General features: G+C 42.8%; 1 protein-coding gene across 3 annotated transcripts in view; it reads right to left on the bottom strand.

Moving 5' to 3' along the window:
* ST7 (suppression of tumorigenicity 7) overlaps nucleotides 1-26481 on the bottom strand; it is a 136408-nt gene that overhangs the window by 71165 nt on the left and 38762 nt on the right. The window contains exon 1 of one of the 3 annotated variants that reach the window (XM_005481967.4): nucleotides 24423-25312. The exons of 1 other annotated variant lie outside the window; for it this stretch is intronic. In XM_005481967.4, the coding sequence (XP_005482024.1) occupies nucleotides 24423-24444 (22 nt within the window). In that variant the 5' untranslated portion in view covers nucleotides 24445-25312. Of the gene's footprint in view, nucleotides 1-8774; nucleotides 9275-24422; nucleotides 25313-26481 lie in introns of those variants that run through there. One more of the 3 variants, XM_074539940.1, reaches the window with a different exon arrangement.

Below are 26481 nucleotides of genomic sequence, written 5' to 3'. Positions count from 1 at the left end.
TCTAGGACTAGTGACCACGGCTGTGCTAATCTTCCGATGCTGGTGCTTAATGACGAAAATCACTGCACTGGAGCTTTTGCTGCTGTCCATTAATTTGACCTATTTCGGTTGCCCTGGAAAGTTGTCTCTAAAGCTAAAACTTTCCATGTTTTCTCTATATGAAGTTTCTAGGGTCTTTTTGGGTAGGGGAATGCCAATGCTAAAGGATTCAACAGCTGGGGGACCTCCCATCCACTCCCAGTTGTCCCTACCTGTGGCCAGGAACTAACTTTCTATCTGGCCTCTGAAGGAGAGTGGGAGGAAAGCGTGGGGCACGTGGAGCCAATTCCCCTCTGAACACACATCTGAGTGAGCAACTGCATCAACAGAAAAATCCAGAACAAAATGGTGAGAATGGCAGAATACCAAAATCAATACAGCAATATATTCAAAGTGGGCTCTGGTACAGAAAGCTCAAAGAGGGAATGCAAAATTATTGTAAGAGGCTACTTAACTTAATGCTTTTCAAAATGCCATTTGGCTGAGAAACAGAGAGATTCAGAACCTGCTAAGTGTGTTTAAGGACTTGGAACTGTAGCATTTAAATGACCAACAAAACCCCTATTGCTTATTATTCAAAGCACAAAATACCACCGAGAGGGCAGCTGACTTTTTGGCTGGAAGTGCCCATTAGAGAGATGTGCTTAGGGATAGATAATACTGGAGCAACATGGAACTTGCAATAGATCTTGGCTTCTGCCCCCAGCTTCATGCCTGGCTTGCCTGCAGTCTTTCCATGCACTGCTTTGGATCCCTGACTGTGCTTTGGGAAGAGACCCAAGTAACTTCTGTGTGCAAAAGCAGCAGAGATCTTTGCACTTATTTCTGCTCCCCATACTGGACTCTTCACTGGCATGTAGCACCCAAAGTGAACTGCTTTGGCCTTTTCCAAGGATTGATTTTGGTGGTGTCACCCTCTGAAATTGCTGACTGTATCCAAAGGAAGGCATTACATCCAGAACTTTCCAGCAGACCTGCTCTAGGTGCAGTCTGTCCCAGGACAGCATGGTAGTCTACACCCATACCAAAACCTGTGAAGAAAACTTGCCTGCTTTTCACTATATATAAAGGGGTTGGGAGATAAAATAGAGCATGAGAGTGTACGTAAATGTGATTAGAACAAAAAACTAATACAGCCTGGCAGACTGAAAAACTCATTTTTAGCAGAAAACATGAAGACAACATATAACCTACTGTGCTGGGTTTGAGTCTCCCTGTATTTAGCTATGATCTCCCTCTTTCTTTGTTACTTTATAAAAAGAAAAACAGCTCCCCAAAGAGGTTTCTTTGAGCTGCAGAAACATTGGCACTATTAAAGAATGGGTCCCTTGAAAGAGCTCTTTTTCTTATTATGCAATTAATCCTTCCCATGGTGAAGAGCTGCCACTGAGCAGGAAGATCCCAAACTTTGAAAATAGGAAATATCATCATTTAGGGGAATTAAGGAAAACCATCTGGGCTTGTTAAGGCTTTGCTGCCTGAAGGAAACAGCACACCAAGGCTTGTCAGCAAAGCCAAGCTCAGAGTCAACACTGGTAGCAGAAGCCACAGGAAGGATGAACCATAGGTCTGTGAGCTTGAAATGGTATCAAGAGATGTTACCATCTTGCAGCTCTATTAAACAATGTACTTGTCTGACATGCAGTGGGGCAAGATTTGCCTTATGAGTTATGAACACGGCTTTGTGGGAAAAATGCACCTCTTGAAATGGAAATATTATAGGCTTCTAGACTTCTCCAAAATAGTGGCTATCTTTTTCTGGAAAGTAAAACTCCTGAGGAAACTACTCTAGGTTTGTTGCTCATGAAATACACTCCCTTTTTTAAATAATTAATTAAATAGCACAGAATCATTATCTTCTCCCTACAGTGTTTTTTTTTTAGTCCTGTGGGAGTTTTCACAGTTTAATTTAATATTGCCAGTTTTACCAAGTTAAATTAATACCACCAAACAGGTATATCCTTCAGAGATTAGTTAGTCTCAAACCAGAGCTGGGCAGACAACTTGCAGTTGCTTTTGCTGCAATTTTAAGTATGTTGCTCTTATTGGTTTTCAAAAACAAGGAAACATGTCTGATTGTTCCTCTGAGGTAAAGCAAGAAAAAAATGGCAAGAGAACATTGTTTAGAAAACTAAAGCTGTCTTTGCCCCATCTGCCATCAATGCTGCTTGGCTCTGAGAAAATGCTGACTACATGTGTATCTATGAGGAGAACTGAAGTGCCTCAGAAGGCCATGACATTTTTCCCATACTCAAGTTTTGGGAAATTCTGGCAAATTAGGCAAGCTGAGCATCACTAAGGGAAAATTATAAGTAAATACATAGCACAGATATTCAAATGAGTAATTAAAGCAAATCCTCCTGAGTTACACAGCCTGCTGCCTGGGTGTTTGAAAATGAGCTCCTGAGGAGTGGGTACAAAACACCACTGAAGTGGACAAGGACTCAGGGGCTGGAGAAGCTCCTTCCATGCAGACTGCACTGGTAGCAAGCAGCACAGCTTGCCTTGAGCTCAGCTGCAAAGTGAAAACAGAGTATTTATCCTGCCGTTTCACACTCAGCTCATATTGAGTCAAGCAATTTCTGCCAAATCCTCACTGATAAGATTGAATAAGCAGAAAAGAGGAAAACAAAATTGATAAATAAAATGAAACGTCTGGATTCTCTACTGACAGTCTTGAAAAGTATCATTTTATTTCTGAATAGACCACTACTGATCTTTCTGTTTTGCTCTGAGCAAACAAAGTTTTTCACCACAGTAATACTCCCTTTCTTTAGAGTTGTTCATCACCAGGAGCCCTGCACAGAGCTGCCAGGAAAGCAAAGCCTCTGTCAGCAGATGGGCCCATTAAGATCTTTTGCTTGAGGCCAGCATGAGTGGGACCAAAGTGCTGTCTGTAGGTCAGATTACCTGAAATGGTCACATGGGTTAAAAGTCATTTGCACTGAGTTATTTGCTCCTCCACCTCTTCAGGGCACACCTGAGTTTGTAAGTTAATTTCCCCAGCACACCAGTGTCCAGTTCTCAAGGCCATTATTACTTTCTTCCACACTGCAGTAGTTTAAAAGCCTCTTCTTACCTCCACTTCTGTTATGTGCATCCACTTCCTTACCTTCACTGCAGTTCCTTCCTTTTGGACTTGTAAATTATTCATTCTATCATTTAGCTCAATTTAGTTTCAATTTGCAACGTCATTCAAACATAGCACAGTAGATTTATCCCCTCCTCTTTCCCCTCCCATCCCAATGCATTGGAGAGAGTCTCAAAAGGAGAAGGAGCCAGAATGCAAAACACCTGTTTGTGTCTTTTCTGACAGGAATAGATAACAGCACCCATTTCTGAAGAGTTAAGCAGCAGTTGCCACTTCTAAAATCTAATTGTATAGTAAACAATGATGAACCAAATGTATAATGAGTACTGATGGGCAAAACTCTAATCAAAGCTTCCACTGACACAGAACAATTTCCTAGTAAATTATTTCATAAAGCTTTCCCTGAGATCCGATATCTCTGTAGTTCAGCTAAAAAGGCTGGGAAGAAGCTACAAAGAAGTGGTTGATGAACAGAATTAAAGGACAAAGGGATATAATCAGGAAATACAGATATTTATTTTATTTAAAGGAAGAATAAAAAGTTCCTTTAACCTTGAAGGAAAATAACCCTTTTAAAGAAAAGGAAACCATCACTGCCAAGGCTCTATTGCAAGAATAGTCTGTAATTGATTTTTTATTTCCTGGTGGGGTGAAGGCAGTGGGATTCCTGCAGGGATGCTAATTCATGGGGATAACCTGGGGATGCAGCAGCAGCTGCTTCTTTTGGTCTGAGGTAGGGCAGCTTCTGTACTACTGAACCTCGCTTTGAAAGGGACCCCCAAGGAGCTGAAATCAGTAACTGAAGGAGTTGCCCCACCAGCCAAGCCCAGGTGAGGGGCAATGCAGGCCCTTCCCGGATGAGCTCCTTTAGCAAGAGGGATGCTGTCTGGGCAGCAGAGCAGCAGCAGGAGTGGTAGAGAGGGATCCAACTCTGTCCCATAGCAATGGGCTACTAAACCCCTGGCTCTGGCCCCCAAACCCCATAGATGCTGAAATCAGAGTTTGCCTTCTGTTTGCCCTCACTCCTGTCTATCTGTTAGAAAATCCACATGCCTTATTTCTGCCTTCTCTCCCTGGGTTTTGTGTTAAAATCCTCCAGGTACTGCCAATTCCTACACCATCCCAACAGAATCAGCCACTTGGCTGCACTGCCAGGGGATCAGAGAGCCACATCACCCTTCCTCTAGAAAGAACTTAGAAAGAGGTTAAAACCAGTTCAAGGTCAAGTGCCTTGGTACAAGTGCCTTGGTACAAGTGCCAGGGGCTTGAGGTGTGACTCTGCTCCTCTGTCACAGACCACAGGCTGTCTGGCCTGGGCACAGCACCTTTCATGGGAGGGCTGCCTGGGCCAGAGATGCAGCTGCAGGTGTCAGTGTCCAGCACTCAGGGCAAACACAACTGCACAGACAGAGCTCATCTCATCATGCACCACATGTAGATTCATTTCTGACTCACAATTCAAAGAGTGACACAGTAGGGTTAATTATAACTCACCTTCTAATGCCAAAAGAGTACTTGTTAAAATATATCTTAGAAAAGCCAAAATTCAGTGCTTGTATTTTTTTTCTTCAGTTTTCCTTCCTCCTCCTCCACTTTCATGTGATGCTAAGCCACAGATTCTCCAGGCAATTTTCCAAATAATCTATGCTTAAGATGGACTCCAAGGAGCAGATTTCCAGCCCAGGGATTTAGCTTTCCATCTCTAACTAAGAGTACCAGCAGCTCAGCAGTTAAACCTTAGTGTGTAGCACCAAGCCATTTGCCTGTACTATTATTTAAACTGAGGGGTTTAGTGAGATTTTCATTGTTTGATTTAATTCAAGAACTTGTGCAAAGCTGTTTGCTCCAACAGCAAAAGCTTCAGGACAGCTCCATACCCAGTAATATAGACACTCAGTCAGTGAGAGCAGTCAGTGGTTTTTTGGGTTCATGGCCTTGAGCAGTATTTTCACATCTCTTTTTCTGAACCACAAAGAACGGGATAATTTACTGTCTTGTTTCACAGTAAAAGGACATTGTCAGCCTAAAATAAGGCCTTAACAGGGACATGTTTCTTCCCAGTGAAAATACTGTGTTGGGCATATCAAATGGAAAAGATGTCTTACTGATGGGTGTCTTACTACAGGTGTCTTACTGATGGGATTTTTTCCCCAATCTGTTTGTCTGTTATCTCTTCTGGAGGAAAGTTTCCAGTAATGTACTTGCTATATTCTGGCCTTTCATACAACAATAAATGAAAAAAAGCTTCTAATATAGGTATTGATGCAGATACTACTTTCAATTACAGATAGTACTTTCAATTTATAAGTTACAGCATTGTAAAAGCCTGTAACAAATGAAGATAGTAATAATTTTGATGAGGATTTTATAAGAAGTTTATAAACATTGTCTTCTGCACTTGCATCTTTTGTCTCAATGCTCAGAGCACTTAAACAAAAATTAAAACTCTTTCTAATCCTGCAAAAATAGCCTAATATTATGTCATTTTTCATATTGACACAATCAGAGTTTAAGGGATAGAAGTGCACCCCAAAACCCTGGCTCTCCCTTTATGCTCATCCTGATGCTCTACTTTTAGATTTCTAGTCTGGTCTGAAGACACTTTGTAAAGTGGGATTAAGTGCAGCTGCTGTGGTGCAGAATAATAATGGTGTTTTCTAATATAAAACTAATAGAAGAGTACCTTTTGGACATCTAATAAAGGAGGCTTTATTAATGCAGTCACATATGCACATTGCAAGAATAGCTGGGACTCCAGGGAATGGACAGAACATCCCAGTTCCTGACTTGTTGGTTTTGGGTTTTTTTGTCATATTACCATAGAACATGAAATATTGGTGGAAAGACAGCACGCAGAGCATGTTGCCTATATCTGCAGTACATGGACTGGTGCTTGCCTATCATGAGACAGGACTAAAAGCAGGCATACAAAGAAATTAATAGAACTCAACAGCTCTTGCCAACCAAAATCATCCAGGCTTTGCCTAAATACTCATTTTCCTCCTTCTAAGAATGTTTACCTTTGCAATTTGTCATTGTATTTCAATATCTGGTATGTTATTTTGCTCAAATAAAAAGACAGATCCAGGAAAATCTAAACAAATCCCTGTCTCTGAAAGGACAAAATGACATCTGGTAAAGAATTAGTGAAGTGACTGTAATCTCTTTTTCAATCTCATGTCTGTCTTCAGGCCATCACAATCATAAAATCTCTGCAGCCATAACATGAAACATACCAAAACTTGATGTCCAAAAGCAAGGCTCTGTGACTCAGAGGAAACAGCAGCCAGTGACATGACTTCTGGTTCAGAAAGGTTTGCAGGTTGAAAACATACTCGTTTTCTTCCAAGTGTAACAAATGATCTCAGGATATTATCTCTTCTAATAAATTTTTGCTTAACACTTTAGTGTCCTTTCCATTGTAGATCTCAAAATGCATTGCTAAACAGTGGGCAATAAATTCACATTTTTGAAGGGAAAACTTATATAGAGAGAATCACTGATGAACACTGAGTCAGTGTTTGATCTCAGACTGGAATCACAGGGGAAACCCACCTGCTCATCTTGATGCCAGGGAATGCTAACAGGACTAGGGTTTCACCCTAGCAACCTGCTGCTTTGCCATTCCCCTGGCAGGGTTAACAATTCCAAAAACTCACATCCCAGTAAAGGCTATGTTGCTAATTCTGCCCCCAGAAGGTGGTCACCATAACAGTAAGCTGTGCAGGGGGATCAGTAAGTGTTTGCAGCAGGATGAACAGTTCTTGGATACCTTTTCCCTTGCACTTTGGCTATGGTTAACATTGATATACAATCAACAGAAGAAAGCATCATCTAGACCCTATGTCCAGGCAAAGAGAGGCCTCATAGACAAAACCCACTCATTTCAGAGCCAATTTCTTTATTTTGCACATGTGCTCAGTTAATTTCATTTGGTGTTAATATATTTCACAAGAATCTTTACTAATGAAATAGCTGTTAAAGAATAATAATTTGCTTGACTGACTACTGCTCTCTGTATTTCTGCCTTTTCTGGATCTCTCTCACAGTGCAGAATTTTGCAATCAAAATTCCCACAGGGCTGGAAATAAGCCAGTCACCCTGTTGCCTAAAGATTTTTAGCTTTTTATATATATTGTAGAGTTTTTATGCATAGCTATGTAGTGTCTAACATTTTCTTACACTTTAGAATAATATATTACCCTTTCTCACACATCATGCCACCTTCTTGAAATTCTGTTCAGCATTATTTTCGAAAGAATTTCTAACTAGAACACCCTGTTTTGCACCAGCACCATGGGCACACAACAAAATTAAAGGCTAAGAACCTTTGGAGATCAATAAATTTAAATTCATGCTATAAAAATATAATCTGATAGGGAAATGGATGTATTTTCTGACAGGAGCTAGTTCAGTTTTTCCCCACCAAGGAAGGACTTAGAATTACTAATTAGTCAATAGAGGGTTGAGAAAGAATATTTTTTTTTCTGGTCCAAGGGTAATAAATGATGAAGGTCTCCAGATGTATCTTTATATTAATACATGAAAATTTACAGGGAAGGCAGAGGCACTTGCTGGACTCGGTGTCTCTCCTTCTCCCAGTGCCAAGTGTAATTATAGATGGCAGCAACATGTTGACAGTAAGCTTAGAAGAAGAAAGGGAATAGAAATGCAGTGTCATGTAGAGAAAAAACCAACAGGAGAAACACCTGAAAACACAGTGAGCTTCTCTTCTCAAAGGCAGAGCCACGGCAGCAGTAGGTTATCCCCACTGCAGTTGAACAGATGGCTGCAAAGGCTGTAACAGCACAAAGATCACAGAACATCCTGCAAAGCCATAGAAGGAAGGAAACCAGTAGCATTGCTTAATAGTCTGCTTATTTTACAGTCAAGTGGATTGCCAAGCAACTAAGCTGTAACAAGCTCCATATTTAGGGGAAGAAATGTTTGTCTTCTGTCTGTCCTTGCTTGCAAATGGCAAGTGGAGGGCATTTCCAAGCCAGATTATTTGAGTACAGCATGTTCCACAAGCCCTGAGCCCGGGCTGCTGAGCAGCCAGCGTTAATCACAGCAACAGTTGACATGCACGCCTTGCCAGAGTCCAAGTTTGTCACCATCACCGTGACTTTCACTTTCTGCTGCTCAAAACAAAATGCAAACACATGACCCCCAAAAACCTGCAGTTACTCAGGAATCTGAGATTCCCACATCACTTAACACAGCTGGATCTCTTTAGAACACAAAAATGACAACTCTCTGTGACTAAAAGAGCTCGATTTGGTTGTCAAAGCAGGTGCATCCAAAGCTGCCTGAGATGGGCACAGGGTAGCTGACACACTGACACAAAGCACACACAAATACCCCAGGGACTAATAGCTGGTGGCCAGGTGAAATATGTTCCAGGGCATTTGAAATGCCTCTTTTAGGCAACAGATCTGAGCCCCAAGTGACCTTTTTATTTCTTGCATTCTTTAACCGTGTCACTGCCCACAAATAAAAAATGAGTTAGCATTGCTATTTGAAAGCACCTGTATAGAAGTGCAAATACACAAGGTATGTACATTTGGGAGCACATCTGAAATAAACTGCAAAGACTAAAAATGTAGTACTCCTTCTGACAGGAAAACATACTGGAGACACTCACCCAAGGGAATAATCTTGTAAACACAATGCTCAAGTCTGAAGAAAGTCATGATTAAGACAAACGACAGTAGACTCAAAAAGATAACACTTCAAGATCCAGGCAGTCCAGTCCCTGTCCCAGGGCATCCTGCTGCTGGAGAAGGACAGTGCAGGAACACAACAAGCCCAGGTCATCCACGTACGTGGGACAAAACGACTCCAGCCTGAGTGACCGACACCCACAAACAACATTGTTTCAAGGACAAATGTGGTTGGTTAAACTCAGCACTCCCAGCCCATGGGAGAAGGCAACTATCTGAATGATTATCTGACTGTTGGCTTTTCAGGAAGCACCTGACTACCTTTATTTAGAAGACACATCTTTTTCCCTGGCTCAGCTCTCTGCCATCCTGCCTAATGGTGACAGAGTAACATTTAAGGTATATACTGCTATACTACTATAAACTGAAATGTACAAATAGCACTGCAACCAAGGCATCTTACAAGGTATTTTACCAAGATATATTACCTTAATGCCCAGCTAAAACATTGATGAATGAAAAAGAATTGCTAAAAAGTAATAATTTAAAACAATCAGCCAATTTTGAACCTGATTATTTCTGTTTGCTTGTTTTACTTCAAATAATAGGATCAAATTAATAACAAAATCACTGTTTTCCTGCAATCTGAAAATGAAATTATTCTAAGAATCAAAGTAGGATTCAGCAATGAAAATATCCACTGGCTTATCAGAACTAAATTTGATTGAAATATGACTAAAATGTCTTTGCTTGGGAAATTACTGCATTTAAAGTCACTGTTTTCAGTTCCAAATTCATGTTTCACAGCTTTGACTCAGTTCCTCTCTTTATATACCAACAACGAAAACTGACAATAGAAACCCACAAACCCACAACTGAGAACAAGCCTCTTCCCTGAAAGAGGATGTAACGTAAAAGCTTTTTTATCACATACATAGCTATAAAAAATCCCCATTGTATGCATGTGTAAAATGTTAACAACATACAGTATTAGCACATACATGTGCTTCTATTCTTTCATCCAGTAACTACCACAGTAACAATCAGAGAACACAAAACTAGGGGTATAAATAACTACAACATAAAATTCTGTATTGCTTTAAGCAAGTGCTGCTTTGCAGGCATGGCAGATACCTTCCACTTACCACAGGCACTTGCTGCTAAGCAACTTTCAAATCTTGTTTGAAGCAGATGAAATTAGTGACTGGAATTGGAAGCAACTTTATGTTGTGCAGAGATGTATTGGGGTGAAAGTGCTTCTGGCTGTGAATCTGGAGCTGAAGGACCAAATTCTCTCCTTAGCCATTAAAAATGGCTGTTGTCAGTCCACTCAGGGATCAGAAAATCCCACCTAGCAGAAAATTTAACCATCTATCAAGACTTGATGAAAAGTCAAAATGAGGTGCTTAACAAAATAACTCATGAATTTCTTAGAAATGTCATGAACTCTAAGTGCACAAACCAGAGTGGCCATAGCATGGAGCTTGAAGAACAGTCAGATGTGTTTGTAGTGGACAGAATGAGTAACTCTGGTGTCTGAGATACAATGTGCATCAGATTGAGCCTGATCAGCCAAATCACATGCGGTGCTGGGAGTCAGTCACGAGCAGCAAAAAAATAAGTGACAGGTATGGGACAAAAATATGACAGACTGCTCCATGCCAAATAACTGAAAGCCATGTCACAGATAACAGTAACTATTTTCTGTACATGTCTGTCTGCTTCCCATTACCGAGAAGATAGGCTTGTTTAAGTCTTATCTTTCTTACCATTTCAGGTATTGTACCAAAAAAGATTTAAGCCTTTTAGTTTCAGAGGGGATTTGTATCTACTTTCAAAATACTCAATGTCTGCCTGTTAATGGAAAATACATACTATCTTCTGGCTACCTATACTTCAGACACTTTGACTCATTCATGCCAGACACCTAGCTAAGCCCTCTCTGTAGCAAATTATGCTCTTAAAACCAGATCTGTCCACCAGAAACTGATAAATATGTTTTTATAGATTTACTGAATTTATTTAGTGCACCCTTTTATGCTCAGGCAACCTCTCTGGCATGATATGTGGGCTGTAATAGAAAGGAGAGCATTGTGTTTTGTACAGCTGACCTGAGCTGAGGACTGCAAAGACTAAATGCCCAGGAAGACCTGAAACACCAAATGCTGGAAGTGATCCTACAGCACATGAAACATGGCATGCTCGGTCATTTTCTCCACTGTCATCTATTGTGTTCTGAAAAATAGGAAGGAAAATTGAGGTAGCTCTTCAGCAAGTTTGTAGCACACATTCTGAAAATAAAGAGATTTTGCAGAGTAAATTTTTTCTATGCAGGAGGGAAATCTCTGTGGCCCATACTAGTGATGCTGTATGGGGGAATATGCCTGTGCTCAGAAATCCAAGTCCTGAATAAAAAATGCCAGATCTGCAGCTGGAAGCTGCAGGAGATCTTGTCAATAAGCAGATACTTTTCAGTTATTTTCCCTGAACTACAAGGTGCTAGACCTAAAGGAAGAAATGGACTGAAAGGGATCTTACCATGGATGGGAGCTAAAATGAGGGGAGGCATCACTACATAGGGCATTAATGCATCTCATGTGTTCATTAGAGAAAGGAAAAAATGGAAATTCCTCATTTTCACAGCAGCTGAAAATGGCATGGCAGCACATGGGAAGGCACTGCTGGTACCCAGGCTTACTGCTGCCATCAAGGCTGAACAGCCAGCAGGACTAGGAACAAGCAAGGCTCCCACTAAACAGCATCAGGTGGTTTCTCTTGTCCCCAGCTCCCACCCGGCCCCAGTTCTGCCCTTTCCTGCTCGCTCTTGCTGTTAATGCCCATCCCACTGCTACCGCAGCTCCAAGCGGCAGCCCGAGCGCCATGGGAGCAGCACCACAGCCCGGCTGTGCCCGCTCTCCTGCAGCACAGATTGCTGCCCCTGCTGGAGAGGGAACCATCTGGGAAGCAGAGCAAATGCTCAGCCACTTCATTGGTACTTCCAGTAAAACAGACCACAGTCAAGATGGACAGATCTAGAGAAGACCTAGAGAAAATCACAGAGGAAACCATCAGCCATTATCAGGGAAGGAAAACAGAGCATGCTTCCACTTCAAACTCTGAAAAACTCAAAAATAAAACAGGAGCTGTGTCCACCCCTCCAACCCTGGAGCATCTCAGTCATTGCAGCTTCTAGAACCACCCCAGTCCTAGAGACTCTGCCCCCTCTTCCCACCCCAAGCAGGTGCAGGGCTCTATGGATATGATGAATTCTTGTTCCTATGGCAGTTAAGAACAGTGTGATATCATTTAGTAAGGCAAATCATCTGCCACCCACCTTCTCATCCAGATACTGGAATAAAGGGAGACTGATGGCTTGTTTTTCATTTCTTAAATGGCCTCATTTACTAAAATCATTTAAACCAGCATTGTATGGGGGACAATTTCTGTTTTACATTTTAAGGAAGTCTCTTGGTTTCTTCAAGGGAATGGCAGCACTCTTTAAAGAAGGATGGGAGAGATTAAGAAAGCCGCCATCAAAACTGTTCATATCTGCCCCCCTCACTCTCCCTTTCTTACACATATACACTTACACTCCCCCTCTCTTTCACATATACAGCACACATATCTATCTGCCATATGAGATTTTAGCTCTTACACTCACCAAATCATCCACAATTCAAGAATTTACTATTCCAGGATCTTCTGTGTTGCAGATCTTCTAGCTCATCACACCTCAATTTTCTTGTTATTTAAGAAAACTGATGATCTGACCTCTTTCTTCAGCTTTCCAACCACTCTTTTCAGTTTATTTCAGTCTCCCTAGATCAGCCACCTGTGACTGATTTTGCAACAGCTTGCAAAACGTATTTTGTGCTCTGTTCCTGTTTTTGTCAGAATCTCCTAAGTTTTAAAACTAGCTCAAGTTTAGTATTTAGCTCCTGAAGAGTACATGAACAGTAGGCTGTTCAGTATAAAGAGTTACTTTTATACTACCTTGGACAATGGCTTAAATGCTGACTACTACAGATCACATCCTCAAAAAGGCAGCCTTTTCACCTCATGTTCTCAGAATTGTTGATGCTCTGCCACTATGGATCAAGAGAGATGTCTCTAGGCCTTCTCACCAGCAAGCACCCAAGGGAAGCATGGCCCTATCCATGGGATGGGCAATTAAGTTCCTAGTACCTGTTTTCTTGGCATCCTCCAAATACATGTATGATTATCTCTGCAGAAATAGCACCAAAGGGCTGATTGCACAGCAGCAAGATGAAAGAAAACAAAGCTATTCATTTGTTATGGTTAGAACCTGCAGTTCATCTTTGGCAGATGTGAAGTTCATACCCTTTATCAGAGGTCATTCCTGCTTGTCAAGAAACCTGAGAGCACAGGAAACAAGGTGATATTTCATCTTGAATTTCTGAAAACTACAAGGAGTCTCATGGAAGGCATTATAAACAAAAACAATACAACACACTTATTTTTACTCTAGTATTACTACAAGACAATTGACCTGCCTGTATGCATATTTTGATGCAGTATGTATATTCTTGTACAGTAGTTCATAAGTAGTTTCTTATTTTAGCTAAGGAAGTGTACTTCAATTAACCTTAAACCCACACCCTTTTAACTCAGTCTAGTCCTCACTGAGAATCTGTAGGGTTTTTGCATGATCTTAATTAAACTTCTTTTAAAAATACCCACTTTTATTTAAACCTAAGTAAGAACACATCAAGAAAAGCCTTGTAAGAGATAATGTACTATTTTTGAGAATAGCAATCACAGAAAAGATTGATCTCATGAATCAGCCTGAACTCTTAAGAACCCAGCACAAAGATTTTCAATACCCATTTAGTACAATTTGCTCATTGCTAAAACCCACCTTGATATGCTGTCCCCAAAGAAAAGGTGACAAGCTGCAAATGACCAACCCACAAAACTCAACTGCAGTGCATCAACTGCTGTTCTTGCCATTTTTTGCACATTAGTGTCCTACTAGCTGGTATGAAATAATTTTCAAAGATAAAACATGAGTCCATGAAGGCTGTTCTTTACTTTGGATTCATTTATAAGGCCCTGGAAAAAGCAACTTTATGAAGAACAAAGGAAGTTATCACTACTTTTGCTTATACCCAGCTCTCTATTCTTCTTGCAAAGAATGAAAGCAAACAAAATTTTGGAAAATAAGGTCATTTTTATAATATTTTAAGTATTTCTTCACAGAATCATTTAGGTTTGAAAAGACCTCCAAGATCATTGAGTCCAACCTTTGTCCACTTGATCTTTACCTTATAAACTTAACCGTGGCACAAAGTGCCATGTCCAGCCATTTCTTGAACCCCTTCAGGCACGGTGACTCCACCATCTCCATGGACAGCCCATTCCAGTGCTTTCCATTTAGAAATTCTCTCTCATGTCCAATTTGAATCTCCCCTGGCCCATGCTTGAAACCATTTTCTCTTATCCTGTCACTGGTTGCCTTGGAGAAGAAGTCAACCTCCACTAACAACAGCCTCCTTTCAGGCAGTTGTAGAGGGATAAGGTCTCCCCTGAGCCTCCTTTGCTCCAGGCTAAACAACCCCATCTCCCTCAGTTGCTCCTTACATGACTTTTGCTCTCAACTTTCCACCAGTTTCACTGCCCTTCTCTGGACAAGCTCCAGCACATGAAAGTCTTTTTTTGAGAGGACCAGAACTGAACAGAGGACACCAGGTGTGGCCTCACCAGTTCTGAATACAAAGGGACAAAGAATGCACCTGTCATGTCCTTGTCCTATCCTGATTATCTCATTTATCAATCATTTATAGATTAATATTAGTCTTAGATTACTGTTAAGAAGTTTATTTTGATTAGATTTTATTCTGGCTATAATCACTGATAACTTTAGTTATTATTTGACTGGATGTTCTCATTGTCTTCTTCAAAATTATTTAATTGGACTATTTCTGTGAGTTTGGATGTTAGAAAGCAAAAGGACAGCCAGATAACTGTGATTCAGTTTTAGAATTTAATTGCTGAAATAGCTGTGCATCTTTTCCTTTGAAAGGTATTTTCTGACTGAACTTCAGAAATAAAGACAGGACTAATGGCCAGATCTTAGCCAATTCAAAAAGAAAAAACCAATCAAAAAACAACCAAACAAAATCCCTAGAAAGCAATTTGCTACATCCAGCAGATGATCTCCAGAGATGAAATTCCAGTTTCTGAAAGCCAGCTTGGCAGTATGATCTTCCCTGCCTTGTACATAAGGCAACAAACACCTAAGTCAGCTGCAATGCAGGCTCCCCATGGCACCTCTGAGATACCTCCATCCCTGTTGTGTCAGTATGTCTGAAGTGCTTCTGGAGATGAAAGGAGAGTCCATTTTTCTATTTATGTAAACTTCTGGCATACTGATATACAAGGATAACAAGACTTACTGCCTGCCAGGGTACTGAACTCCCTGGCAAGAAGCAGGAAGACTACAGCTTCTCATCAGCAATGATATGCTATACAGTGAGACAGTTTCAGGCTTTCCTTCACTGGGAAAAAAATGCTTTAATTTTGCTAAACTAGTCTGTTAAAAACAAAGCAGTTGTAGCTTTAACTAACAACAGCTGTCAAAGTAAAATAAATAAATAAATCAATAAATAAATTACGTACATAAACAAAGACTGGCAGATTCCTTTTAACTCCTTTGTCCACAGTTACATTGTCCAATGACATAAAGACACTTCTTTTTTCCTTTGTAAACCAAACCAAATCAGGAGCACATACAAAGCCGTGGCCTAGGGGAGAATAGCTGAAAATGCAGACACCCATATTTGCTGCCAGCCTGCAGACAGCAGCTGCTGCCTGCAGCGCCTCATCCGACAGCGCCGGCGCTGCACTGACGTTCCACATTAGAGAGTCATATTGCTTTGTTCCCTCAGGGGAGCCTCTCTGTTTAAGGGGATACTATTAAGGATAGCAAATTCAAACATAAGCCCCTTTTTTTGTCTCTTTGTATAATTCTGCGTGGATATTTATCTGTATTTTATGGAAGAATTAATTGAATGTCACCATAGACGCACAAACAAGACAGAACCTAACTAAATGCCAGGCACGTAGTTCACCAAACTGCTGCAGTACAGAGCACTGGTTTGAAATCTACAGCTTCACTCCTCTCTGACAGGCAGCCAAACCCCACAGAGACTCTAAGCCATTAGCATACATGCAGTGCCCCAGAGCAACTAAATGAATGTCCCTCTGCACCCAGACGGTCACTGTGATGCACAATGCCCACGGCAGTGCCACCTCCCTGCTGTGCACGTGTAGCCTAACACAGCAAGAACCCCAGCTGTGGAAATATTCACACCTGTAAAGGTAAGTTTAGAAAAGGCCCTCTGCAAAGGCCTTTGAATGCCCATTCTCGGTGGGGACAGACCATGAGTGCTTTATCCTAAACAGGCCACTTAATCTCTTTGTTATCCTAGCTGCTGCATCCCTATGGGCTGGGAAAACACGCCCTAGTCCCACTAGGATGTGGTAACTGCAAGTGATGTAGTTTGTCTTATTTACTAAAGTACTAAAGGTGATGTAGTATGTCGTATTTAATACACTTGAGAAATCATTCATCCCACTGCTATCTCCTTGTGCTATTGGAACATTCCAAAGTCTGAGAGAGACAACTCCAGCAGGTCAGCAGTTGCAGAAGAATCTGCTCCTGTTGGTACTGGCACAGAGCTGCTCTTCTGTCCTGTGACCAAGGACGCTGTATCCTCCTGTGCGAGGTTTGTGCGTCAGGCCTCTCACACTTGGGTGGATTCCTAGAGGAACTTCCACTCCTGATTGTGATGCTTACAGTTCAGATCTTGCTGCTTTTTATCTGTCTGCTCACTTCCATCATTTGGAGCTCTTCTCCATCCAATCACGCAGGCAGCCTGATTATCACCCTCTTTGCTCTGTACAGCTTATCTGGAGTTATCACTCAGACCATGCAAGCAGCAGAGGATGCAGAGAATAGCCAGGCTGATACATGTTCCAGAGTCAGAGGAATGCTTTCTCCAGCTCACTTAACCCTTAGCAGACCTTTGTGTCCATCCACAGCCTATAAAACAGATGGACTGCCTGGCCTCATGTCTGTGTGGATGACAAAGTACATGGCATCTTCACACAAAATTTGCCTTGCTTCCTTGCCAGCTAATTTGACATTTCTCAGCTACTGTATTCTCTTTGATAACCTAAGCAGTCTGAGAGTGTTTTATTAGCAGATGGTTTGAATGACTCATGATTACTTACCCCGATGAAAATACAGCGGCACAATTTACTGTTGCCACTGCAACAGTCCTAGATCCCTTACTAATGACAGTAATGAGTGCAGCTGACAGGAAAAAAGGTTAGTGGTGCCAATATTTTCCACATTCAGCTCTTTCAGTAAATGCTAAATGTATCTTTTTAGCATCTTTCAGTATTTCTTATCAGGATGCTTTTTCTTTTGTGACCAGCACTATTTTTATTGTGCTAAGTCAGTTCAGAATCAATGTGACTCTTGTTAGATATCTACAAGCCAGTGATTTATATAATTGAGGTTCTGCCTGGGATGGTATCTTCTTACAGCAGTTTTTCCTTCTCTTATAGCATTGGTCTTACAAGTGGAGTCTGCTGCAATTTTCTGACCTCCCTGGAGTTGTAATAGATGCCCTTCCTCTCAGACCTTGCTTTCTAGTGGTGTCCTCATCATAGAATCCCTTACTTCACAGTAAAAATGCAGCTAGCACATGAAGTAAAAAAAAAATACCTGGTCTCCTGTTTCTACTCCCATCCAGGAACTTTTAAAATATGTAATTGAGTACATTTTCCTTATGCTGCACTTGCACAATCACAACTCATCAACATTAAGACTATATCCTCTTAAAACTTCTTCATGTAGGTACTTCCACACTCAAGAGAGTGCAGCAGGAAATCCAAATGCACAACAGCTTTACAAGACTTTAGCTCCTAGTGGTTAACAGGAAATTATATCATCATTGCAAATTGCAAAATCACTGGGCTAATGAGTGGCAAGGTAAACAGGAGAGGTAAAGGGGATGAACAATCTTTCCATTGACCATCTTCAAAAGCAAAACCTCCTCATGGCTTTCTAGGCTACAGACATTTTGAGGACAAGGCACTTTCTTCTAGAGTTCCTTCTTACCCTCTCATCCTTCTTCCCTACTCAATCAAACCTTTAAAAGAGCTACCTAAGGGCTATACAAATGTGGAAAGCCCCCAGTATAGCTATATATTTTCTGTGACAAGCTCACTGACTTAGTGTCACTTTCACCTTAGGCTCCTGCTCTAGGCTGAAACATGATCTAGCACATTTTATGGGTCTGCTCAGCACCTCTCTCAAAGCTTGCATGGAGCAAGACCTTCCCAGCCACTCTATTTCTCATAGGAGGTCAGAAATATCACACTTTAATTTTGTATCACTGCCACGTAGTTTCACAAGAACTTTCTTTCTCCTGTACTGATCACAACACCTCCAAGATACCATTTCCAAATGAATTTTTTGAGAGCCCTAAGAAGTTCTAAAATACTTTCCATCTAATTCTGTGAAGCAACGGCACATTTCTGGTCTAGGTAGAATATGGCTTGTGTTCCACTCCCTGTTTCTAGGCATCTTAAATTGATCTCTCAGAGTTTCACCTTGACAAAACACACCAAAGTCAGACAATTTTTCACTGAGCTCCACCAGATTGTGCGCAGCAAGTTTCCTTCTGTAGATGTCCAGCTCATTTGGTTAATATAACATCTTATCCTTTTCAATAGGGAACATATTGTCATTTTTAAGATACTTTAATTTCACATTATACACAGTGACCTTCATATGAAAGGGTCTAAATGGTGATGTTACATCAAAGCGATTTTCACCAAAGGGGAAAGAAATCCATTAATCTAGAAAAGCTGGAATACTCTGTCCCTCTCTATTCCACATGCTTTTCTCACAGCATTTCACAGACCTTTTCTTGCTTCCCTGAAGTGAACAGGTGCTTCAGGGATCAACCATAGCATTTTAGCTCAGATGAAAAAAGATTACTTAGATTCTTCTGTGAATATTTTTTTTTGCTAGGCATACCCATTAATTATCCCCAAACTACATGAAACACTATTGCTTCTACCCCAGCTCAAATACTATGACAGAGTCTTCACTGCATGTACTGCACTTCCTATCTGGGTCACACAGCCCAAAGGGACTCTAATAATCTTTCAGGCGTCCTTGGTCATAAAGATCTTTCCCTATTTCTGGTTTTGTAAATTACACTGGTCAAAGCTGAAGCTTGTTTTGATCTCACACCATTCTGCAAATATGCAGATTGATTGAGTTTTATCTATCACTGGCTCTAACTAGGAGATTGGTCCTGCTCTGAGGAGGTTGCTGGTCCCTTCAGATCCAAACTATTCTGTGATTTTTTTTAAAATCTGAAAGACCTTTTGTCATCTTTGGTCATTCACAGACTCCTCCACTAATTATAGGTCATGCTTTTAGCTAATGGCGAGGACCAAAAAATGTGACAAGCTGAAGAAAAGCCTGTAAAGTTCCCTTCATGTACCTTCAGATTTCTTCCCCATTGCAGAAGCTGTGTGCACACAGCTGCCTGGGAGACCATCACTGTATTCATAACTTTACATCAGAACCTTGCAAATTCTAAACCAGAGAGACAGGAAAGGTGATCCAGGGCTGCAAGAGACAAACCACCAAAGACTATCAAATTCATGAGTCATATCCAGCCTGTGAGATGTCTCAGCCCACTTTTTGTTTTTGGAGAAAGAAAGGGCAAGGTGCACTTAAACTCTCCCAACAGCTGCCTGCTTGTGAACAGCTCAGCACAGTGAGTTCAAATTGCCAGTGATGCTGTCTGAGTAGGAGGGCTGAGATTCAAGCCCCTGTGCTGAGCATGCAGTCACCAAGGTGTTATATAATACCTAAAGGAGTTAGAGAACCCTCTCTTATCTCAGGTTTGTATTTTTTTAAAAAACATTCATTTAGAAAGTAAGAATACTAGCACATAGTCAATCCTCAAAATCTACTGTATGTGGGATGTGAGACTACATTTTCTTGCCAAGTATCTTGGAGTTTCACTGAATAATTTGTCAAGTTATTAGAGTTCCTGCAACCTCAACCCCTTTCATAACCCAGGTTTATTCTGGCATTTGACAGTGGCGTAGCTAAGCCTCTCTTTGACCTGGTTCTGCAGTATTTTCACCAGCTCTGACTCTACAGGGAACAACAGGAACCTCAGCAGCTACATATATTAGTTTAAACTTACAACTTCTGGTACTTTCTGTAACCTCTCTTTGGCATACTGTTGCCTGAGAAACCAGTGAAACATCATTGAGAAATTGTGGCTGTACTTACTGCTCTCAGCCTTTTAGGATGGCAGTGGGCTATTTATGCTCAAAAAAGGAGCTTTTTGGTCATCTGCTGTTGCAGTGGAGCCCAGTCTCACCAAGGCTGCTATCTCCCACCAGAATTTCAACAGTCATGTCCCACCCTTCCTGTGCTGCTGCTCATCTAACCACCCCATGAACAAGCTGGCAGAGCCAACATGCTCAAAACCTGCAGGAGTGGCCTGGTTTTGGTTAGCTCTCCAACAACTGGGATGAGTACCAGTGCTGGAAACAGAGGAGGCAAGCACATCTCCAGGATGGCAATCAGTGCCAATCAGATTGTCCTTCACCTCCATGTTTGATGCCAAGATCTTCCATTTCTCTATGGCTGGCTGCTGCTGTTTTGCACAAGTTTATAAGACTATAAATGCCATAAATAACTTATCTTGGTGTAACCTTTCCCATTTGTCACATCTTGGCTGGAAGAAAGTTTGGGGAAAAAGTGCCTAGGAACAAAAGTAGTTCCTGTCCTGAAAGACAGAGCACAAGACAGTACAGTGAACCTAGCACAAGCACAGAGGCTTTTCCTGGCACATTTGGGTGAGCAAGGTTTCTCATTCCCCACAGCAGTCCTCAGCCTCCCCACACAGAGCCTTCTAGCATTAACCTTGCAGCAGAGGAAAGCTCCATTTCCCTTTGGTTTTGTGTTTTCTCTGGCCCTTTGGTCAGCTCTCCTTTGTTTCACAGTCCTTCTGCTTTCCAGAGTGCAGTTGCTGATCTACCAGACAGGGACCACCGTGAGTGTCTCCCAAACAGCCCAGGCTGGAAGCGCATTTCCCAGACAAGCCCCCTATAACCCCCCTATAACCCCTATAACCACAGTGCAGTACTGCTGCCAGGTTACATGAAGAGATGCAGCAGTACTGAGAACATCACCTGGGGCTTTCACAGCACAGATCTGGGCCCTTGTAACAGCACTGGGGCAAGCTCCATGGGCATATGTGTGTGAATCCTTCCTTGCAGCTTCCTACTGAGCTCCTCTGGGTAGCTGAAGCACCCAGGGTGCATATCCTCACACATGCACGAAATGGCTCTCTGAGTCTCCCAGTTGTTTCACAGGCTCTAAACTGCATCCTGTCCCGTTCTTCACCAATGCCCAGTCAGATGTGATGGAGCTGCATTCCCCTGACCTCTCCCAGCACTGGTAAGCCTCACCGACTCTGGCTGCTCTCACAGCTCAGTTTAATTTATGCCTCTGTTGTCTCTCCTGGAGGCCTGCAGCTGCCAGTATTCCTAGTTAGACAAGGGATGCTTGCTGCTTATTTCTGCTGGGCTCTTCTCCCTGAGATGAGAGTGCTTGTTTTACTTGTGGGGACCACCTCATCACTTGTTCAGAGGTCCACCATTTCTCTGCTTTGGCGCAGCCCTACAACACCATTTCACCATAAAAAATACTTAATTCTCAATTTTTTATCAAACCAGATTACCTCCTACAGAATGTGAAATGATTATGGTGAGCAGACAAATCTTTCAGGTCAGCAGGAGTGGTGGGATGGGGTGAAAAGCTGCCCCCCATGCACAGAGCCCTCCACACCTCCCTGGCAGTGCATCTGAAGATGAAGCCTCTCTGCCACATATGTTTCCTGTGGGGATTATAGAAAGAACATATGACCAATGGAAAATACTGACCACGACCCCATGGCAACTACCCTACCCTCCCACAGTGCCCTTGCACAGACACTTCTTGGGGTTTTGCTTTGCACACTCTATCCTTGCTCATCACGTACTGGGAGTGTCAGCAGCTGTTTGTGCATCGCCTGCTGCCTTATCCCCCTTTATGGGCTCTTGTCAGCGGCTGTTTGTCTTTCCCTGCATCCAGGAGGTGATAAGCGGATGCCTGTTCCTACAAAGACTCTCAGACTATCTTTTACTGCCCTTCTAACTGCTGCTAAAAGCAAAAAGAAACAAACAGGATTGCCAAAGGAGAGTTGGTTTGACATTTAAAATATTTTGATACTGAGTGAGACTAAAGGTTCTGAACCAGTATTTGCTTCTGACCATTCTTCTTGGCTTTTTAATCAAAGCAGAGAGAAATGAAATCCTAAATACTAAGGGTAAACAGCAGGATTAAAAAAACTGTAATCTGCTCATTTCATGCTTTTTGGACAGCAGCAGCAGCAGCAACGGCTTCTGACATATTTCCAATGTCCAAATAATGCTGACTTTTTTTTGTCTTATTTGATGCTCTAGCCAGACAGAAACATTAACAATTAGTAGCACTGTTATCATTTGACAGCCTGGAAATATGAAGAGGACAGGAGGAGAGGGAAGACAAAAAACCTCTTAGCATTTTGACTGAAGTAATGTCGATCCAAGCTTCTTTCTTTGAAAGCAAAGCCAGTGTTCCCCCAGCAGCAGTGAGGGCAGGGCTGGTTCGGCGAGCACCGACCCACACGGGCAGGGCAGGTGAGCTGGGCAGCACCTGTGACCCTGCTCTCCTCCTGCCTGCAGAACCTGGCAGCAGCAGGCAAAGGGACAGCCCTGTCCAGCGCCAACAGGAACTCCCGGGTTCGGGTTCAGGCCTGAGCAGAGTTCAGGGGAGTTGGCCACCACACTGCCCTCCTCTTCATCTGCCCAGGGAGTTCAGGCAGAGACTGACCGTAGCCTCTGCTCAAATCTATGGCAACAAGCCATGTTCTGTTTAATCCCATTTTTAAAAGGAAGAAACGTTTCTAGACCCTTCTGGGAAACAGATAGTGGCTGATATGGAAGCTTCCATTGCCCTTTTCTAAATTGTGGGAACCATGGAAACAAAAGCAGCCACAGCTGCTGGTGCACAACCCCTGTGACTTTAGCCAATGCACCTTGTAAACCAAGAAAGGACCACGAAAATGAACAAGTGCATCCTGTGGCTTTCTGCTAGAGGGCAGGTGGGGCACAGATTTTATCTCAAAGCCTGTTCATGTGCATTTTGCAGAAATAGAGCCCACGGACACAGACGCTGGGGCTCACAGATCTGTCAGGGTGAAACAGATGCAGCTACAACATTTGGCATCTCTGTTCATGCTCTGATGACCCAGAGCTGCAGACATGTTTACAACTGTGCATGAAAAATGCGTCCCTAAACAAAAGAAATCTAAAGGCAAATTTTGTTTTTATGCTGCCTGACCTTGACTGGGTGTTGTGGCAGAGGAGGGGGAAGCTGCCAGAGCCTGGTCACAGGAACAATTAACCCTTTGGGAGCAAGGGGTTTGACAGCCAGGAAGGCATAATTATGAGGCATCCCAATGCTCTTGTAATTTCCACGGAAGAGATGAGCCACAGAACAGGTCCCAGCCAAGAAGTGTGGAGACATTATACCATGCTGGATGTGACAATGCTCTAAAAAAGCCATCCCTTCATATCCAAATGAGACATGTTTTCAACACCCAGTACTGTTCTGTGCACAAAATACAGCATGAACCAACTGTTTTCTGTTTTTCCCTCATCCGATAACCACTGGATCAGACTGGTCCCCACCCAGCCACACTGTCACCAGCAACATTATTTATACATAAACCCCCAGCCTTCCTCTGCAGCCAGATTTGCCAGGTAGGTAATTGTTGTTCCCATCGAAGCAGAATTGGCTTGCTTTCAATGACATGCATCTGCACTGCTATTATACAGCAGACCGCCTCGGTTAAGATTTTCCAGCACAAAGATGAGGAAGAAAAAAAATAAATGATCCTTTTCTTTCGCATTTTTCACCTCATATTTAGAATTCCACCTAATTTAATTGTGGATTCTGCAATCACAAGGGGGGGGGGTAAATTGCAGAGAAGCCTTTTTTCTCCCAGAGACAAAAAATGAAGCAAATGAGGTAGGCATGAGATAGCAGTCTTTTCCTGATGGTTAAATCACTTTACCCCAGCTCTCACCCATCTAATACTGCAGCATTCTCAGTCCCCAAATGCACCATCTGAGCAGTGCATTCATTAGAGTGTCTGCAACTCCTGATCACTGACAGATGCGATCTTATCAACTGCCACATCCAAAGAAAACTGCCTTTTCCCCCCAATCTTCCAGTGGCCTGAATTCAGCAGCACTGACAGCCCTAGCTCCTTGCTGCTTGCATCGAGGATGCACCCACACTTGGGAGGTAGATGCTTCCCCTCCAGCATCCTCCATCCCTCCATAAGCAGGCAAGGACCACAGCTTAGCCAACGACCTACGGCAAAGAGAATGCAGAGTGGCAGGTACAGCAAGGATAAAACAAGCCTGTTCTCACAGAAAAAGGATGTAAATGGGATGCATTTACTTACATGACGATTCAGTGCCAAACATGGCTCGCCCGAGATGCTGCTATTTTAAAAAGGAAAGAAGAAAAAAGAGTGGAAGACAGAGGGAGCGTATGAGAGAGGGGATGAGACTGCTACACAGCAGGGGTCATGAAGCCAGACAATGCAGTCCAGGCTATCCAAGCTGCCAGATTCTCCTCTCTCCTCCTCTGCTCCGCTCCACACCGCAGACAGCTTTTCCTTGCAACCGCAGGGAAGGAAGGTCCTTGTACAGGAAGCAAAAGGCAGGAGGCTGTGTTTAAATCCGCGTGCTAGGGCAGGCCGCTGTCCTCTCTGCGCTAGCGGCGGGCAGGAGGCTGTGAGCCCGCACACACCGCACTCGCAGCCCCGCTCGCCCGAGACAATAGCGGAGCTGTGCACACACGGGATGACGTCAGGACACCGCAAAGACTGACTGCTGCTCACCCAGGGCTCGCGGGGGCTTGGACACCGCACCGCCGCTCGGATGGCAGCGCCTTTGTCACAGGGAGCAGAGGACAAAGAGCCAGACATCTATTTCCCTCTATGATGCTAAAGCTCCCGCCCGGGATGGCAATGCTAGCAGGAAAATAGCTGCCTTGAATTCAGGCTGCTTTTCTCAGCTGCACAAGATGCAAAGCGTCTCTGTGCAAACAGAATCAATTTCAGGGACAAATATCCTAGTAAATACCACTTATAGCATTTTCAGTAAAGAATGATCCCAAATTTCTATCACAGATTCTCTTTATTATTTTTCCCTCAAAGAAATACTGAACTCCTGGTCCAGTCTACACTCCAGACCTATTTTTCTCATCAAAGTGTTACCGAACTGTCTCTTTTACTTAAATTTATTGTCAGAATACACTGTAACAATGCTCTAACCACAATAAATGAGTCACACATCTAAATAAAAATAAAAACCCCAAAGCACACTGAATTCAATGATAAAAAGGCATCCTAACAACCAAAGAAATACTGTCCTTAATTTTTCTTTATTCTTCAAAACCAACTAGATCTAGTGTGCATCTGCTAGTGCATTTTTTTGTGTACTAAGCTTATTTTTTTCCTGACATTTAGTAATTGAAAAATGTTCAAACAAAGCCCTAAGCTTGCTCCTTCTGTCCTCTCACAGACAAAAGGAGTTGCCTGTCCTGTGCTGGTGAGAGCAGCCAAGCAGGAAGCTGATGGCTGGAAGATACCAGACATTGAGGGCCATCCATAGAATGGCTGTCCAGAGGGGGCAAAACCAAGAACGTTTCTGCAAAGTCTCGCTGAACATGGACATGCAGTTCCCAAGATGTCAGACACTGGAAAGTACTGCTGGTGGATGAGGAGAAAGGACACAGATGCAGGTCCATTAAGGGAAGCACTTAGAGGCAAGCAACTGCTCCTCCTCCCATTTCTCAGTTTTTGTGGGTTAGCCATTCCCAAACCCTCCTGCTGCTCTGCATGCCAGGGGGGTTTGTGCTGTTTGCAGAACACCCAAAGCCACCATGAGCAGCAGGCCACACCAACAAGAACTACTGGGGGCTGGCAGCACCTGCCACCTGAGGAGCTCAGCGTGCTGGAATCATTAGGGAACCAGGGAGGTGTTGGCTGGGACCACTGCAGCCTGAAGGACAGACTGGAAAGCAGCACATGGGGTTCAGAGCCACAGCAGCTCACTGCCAGGCCAGTCCCTCTGCTCCTGGGGAACGTGGTCCCAAGCTCACAGAGCGTGTATGCCCACAGACATCCTCATGGACCCTCAACAGCCCCGTGCTGTGAGACAGCAAAGAGCACCAGAGGCTGGTACAGAGCATGACCTTGTGCTTCCCACAGCAGTGGGGGGCACCTACAAGGCACACCAAGCTACTCTCCATCTGTTGGCACAAAATGCTCTTCTGCTGTTTACTCGCTTTCCATTCTACACACCGAACAGTCACTTTGTGTTCTGTGCATACCATAAGAATAATCAGGGCCACCAAGCTCATGGCAACATTTGCCTGCATTTCATTGCTGAAAGAAAGTCAGGAGAGAGGCCATATCCTGTGGTGAGACATCTTACAACACTTTCTAACAGGCA

The sequence above is a fragment of the Zonotrichia albicollis genome, chromosome 4 (assembly GCF_047830755.1).
Source record: "Zonotrichia albicollis isolate bZonAlb1 chromosome 4, bZonAlb1.hap1, whole genome shotgun sequence".
Taxonomy (NCBI): Eukaryota; Metazoa; Chordata; class Aves; order Passeriformes; family Passerellidae; genus Zonotrichia; species Zonotrichia albicollis.
The sequence above is the reverse complement of the archived record's forward strand: the minus strand, read 5'-3'. Positions and strand labels throughout refer to the sequence as shown.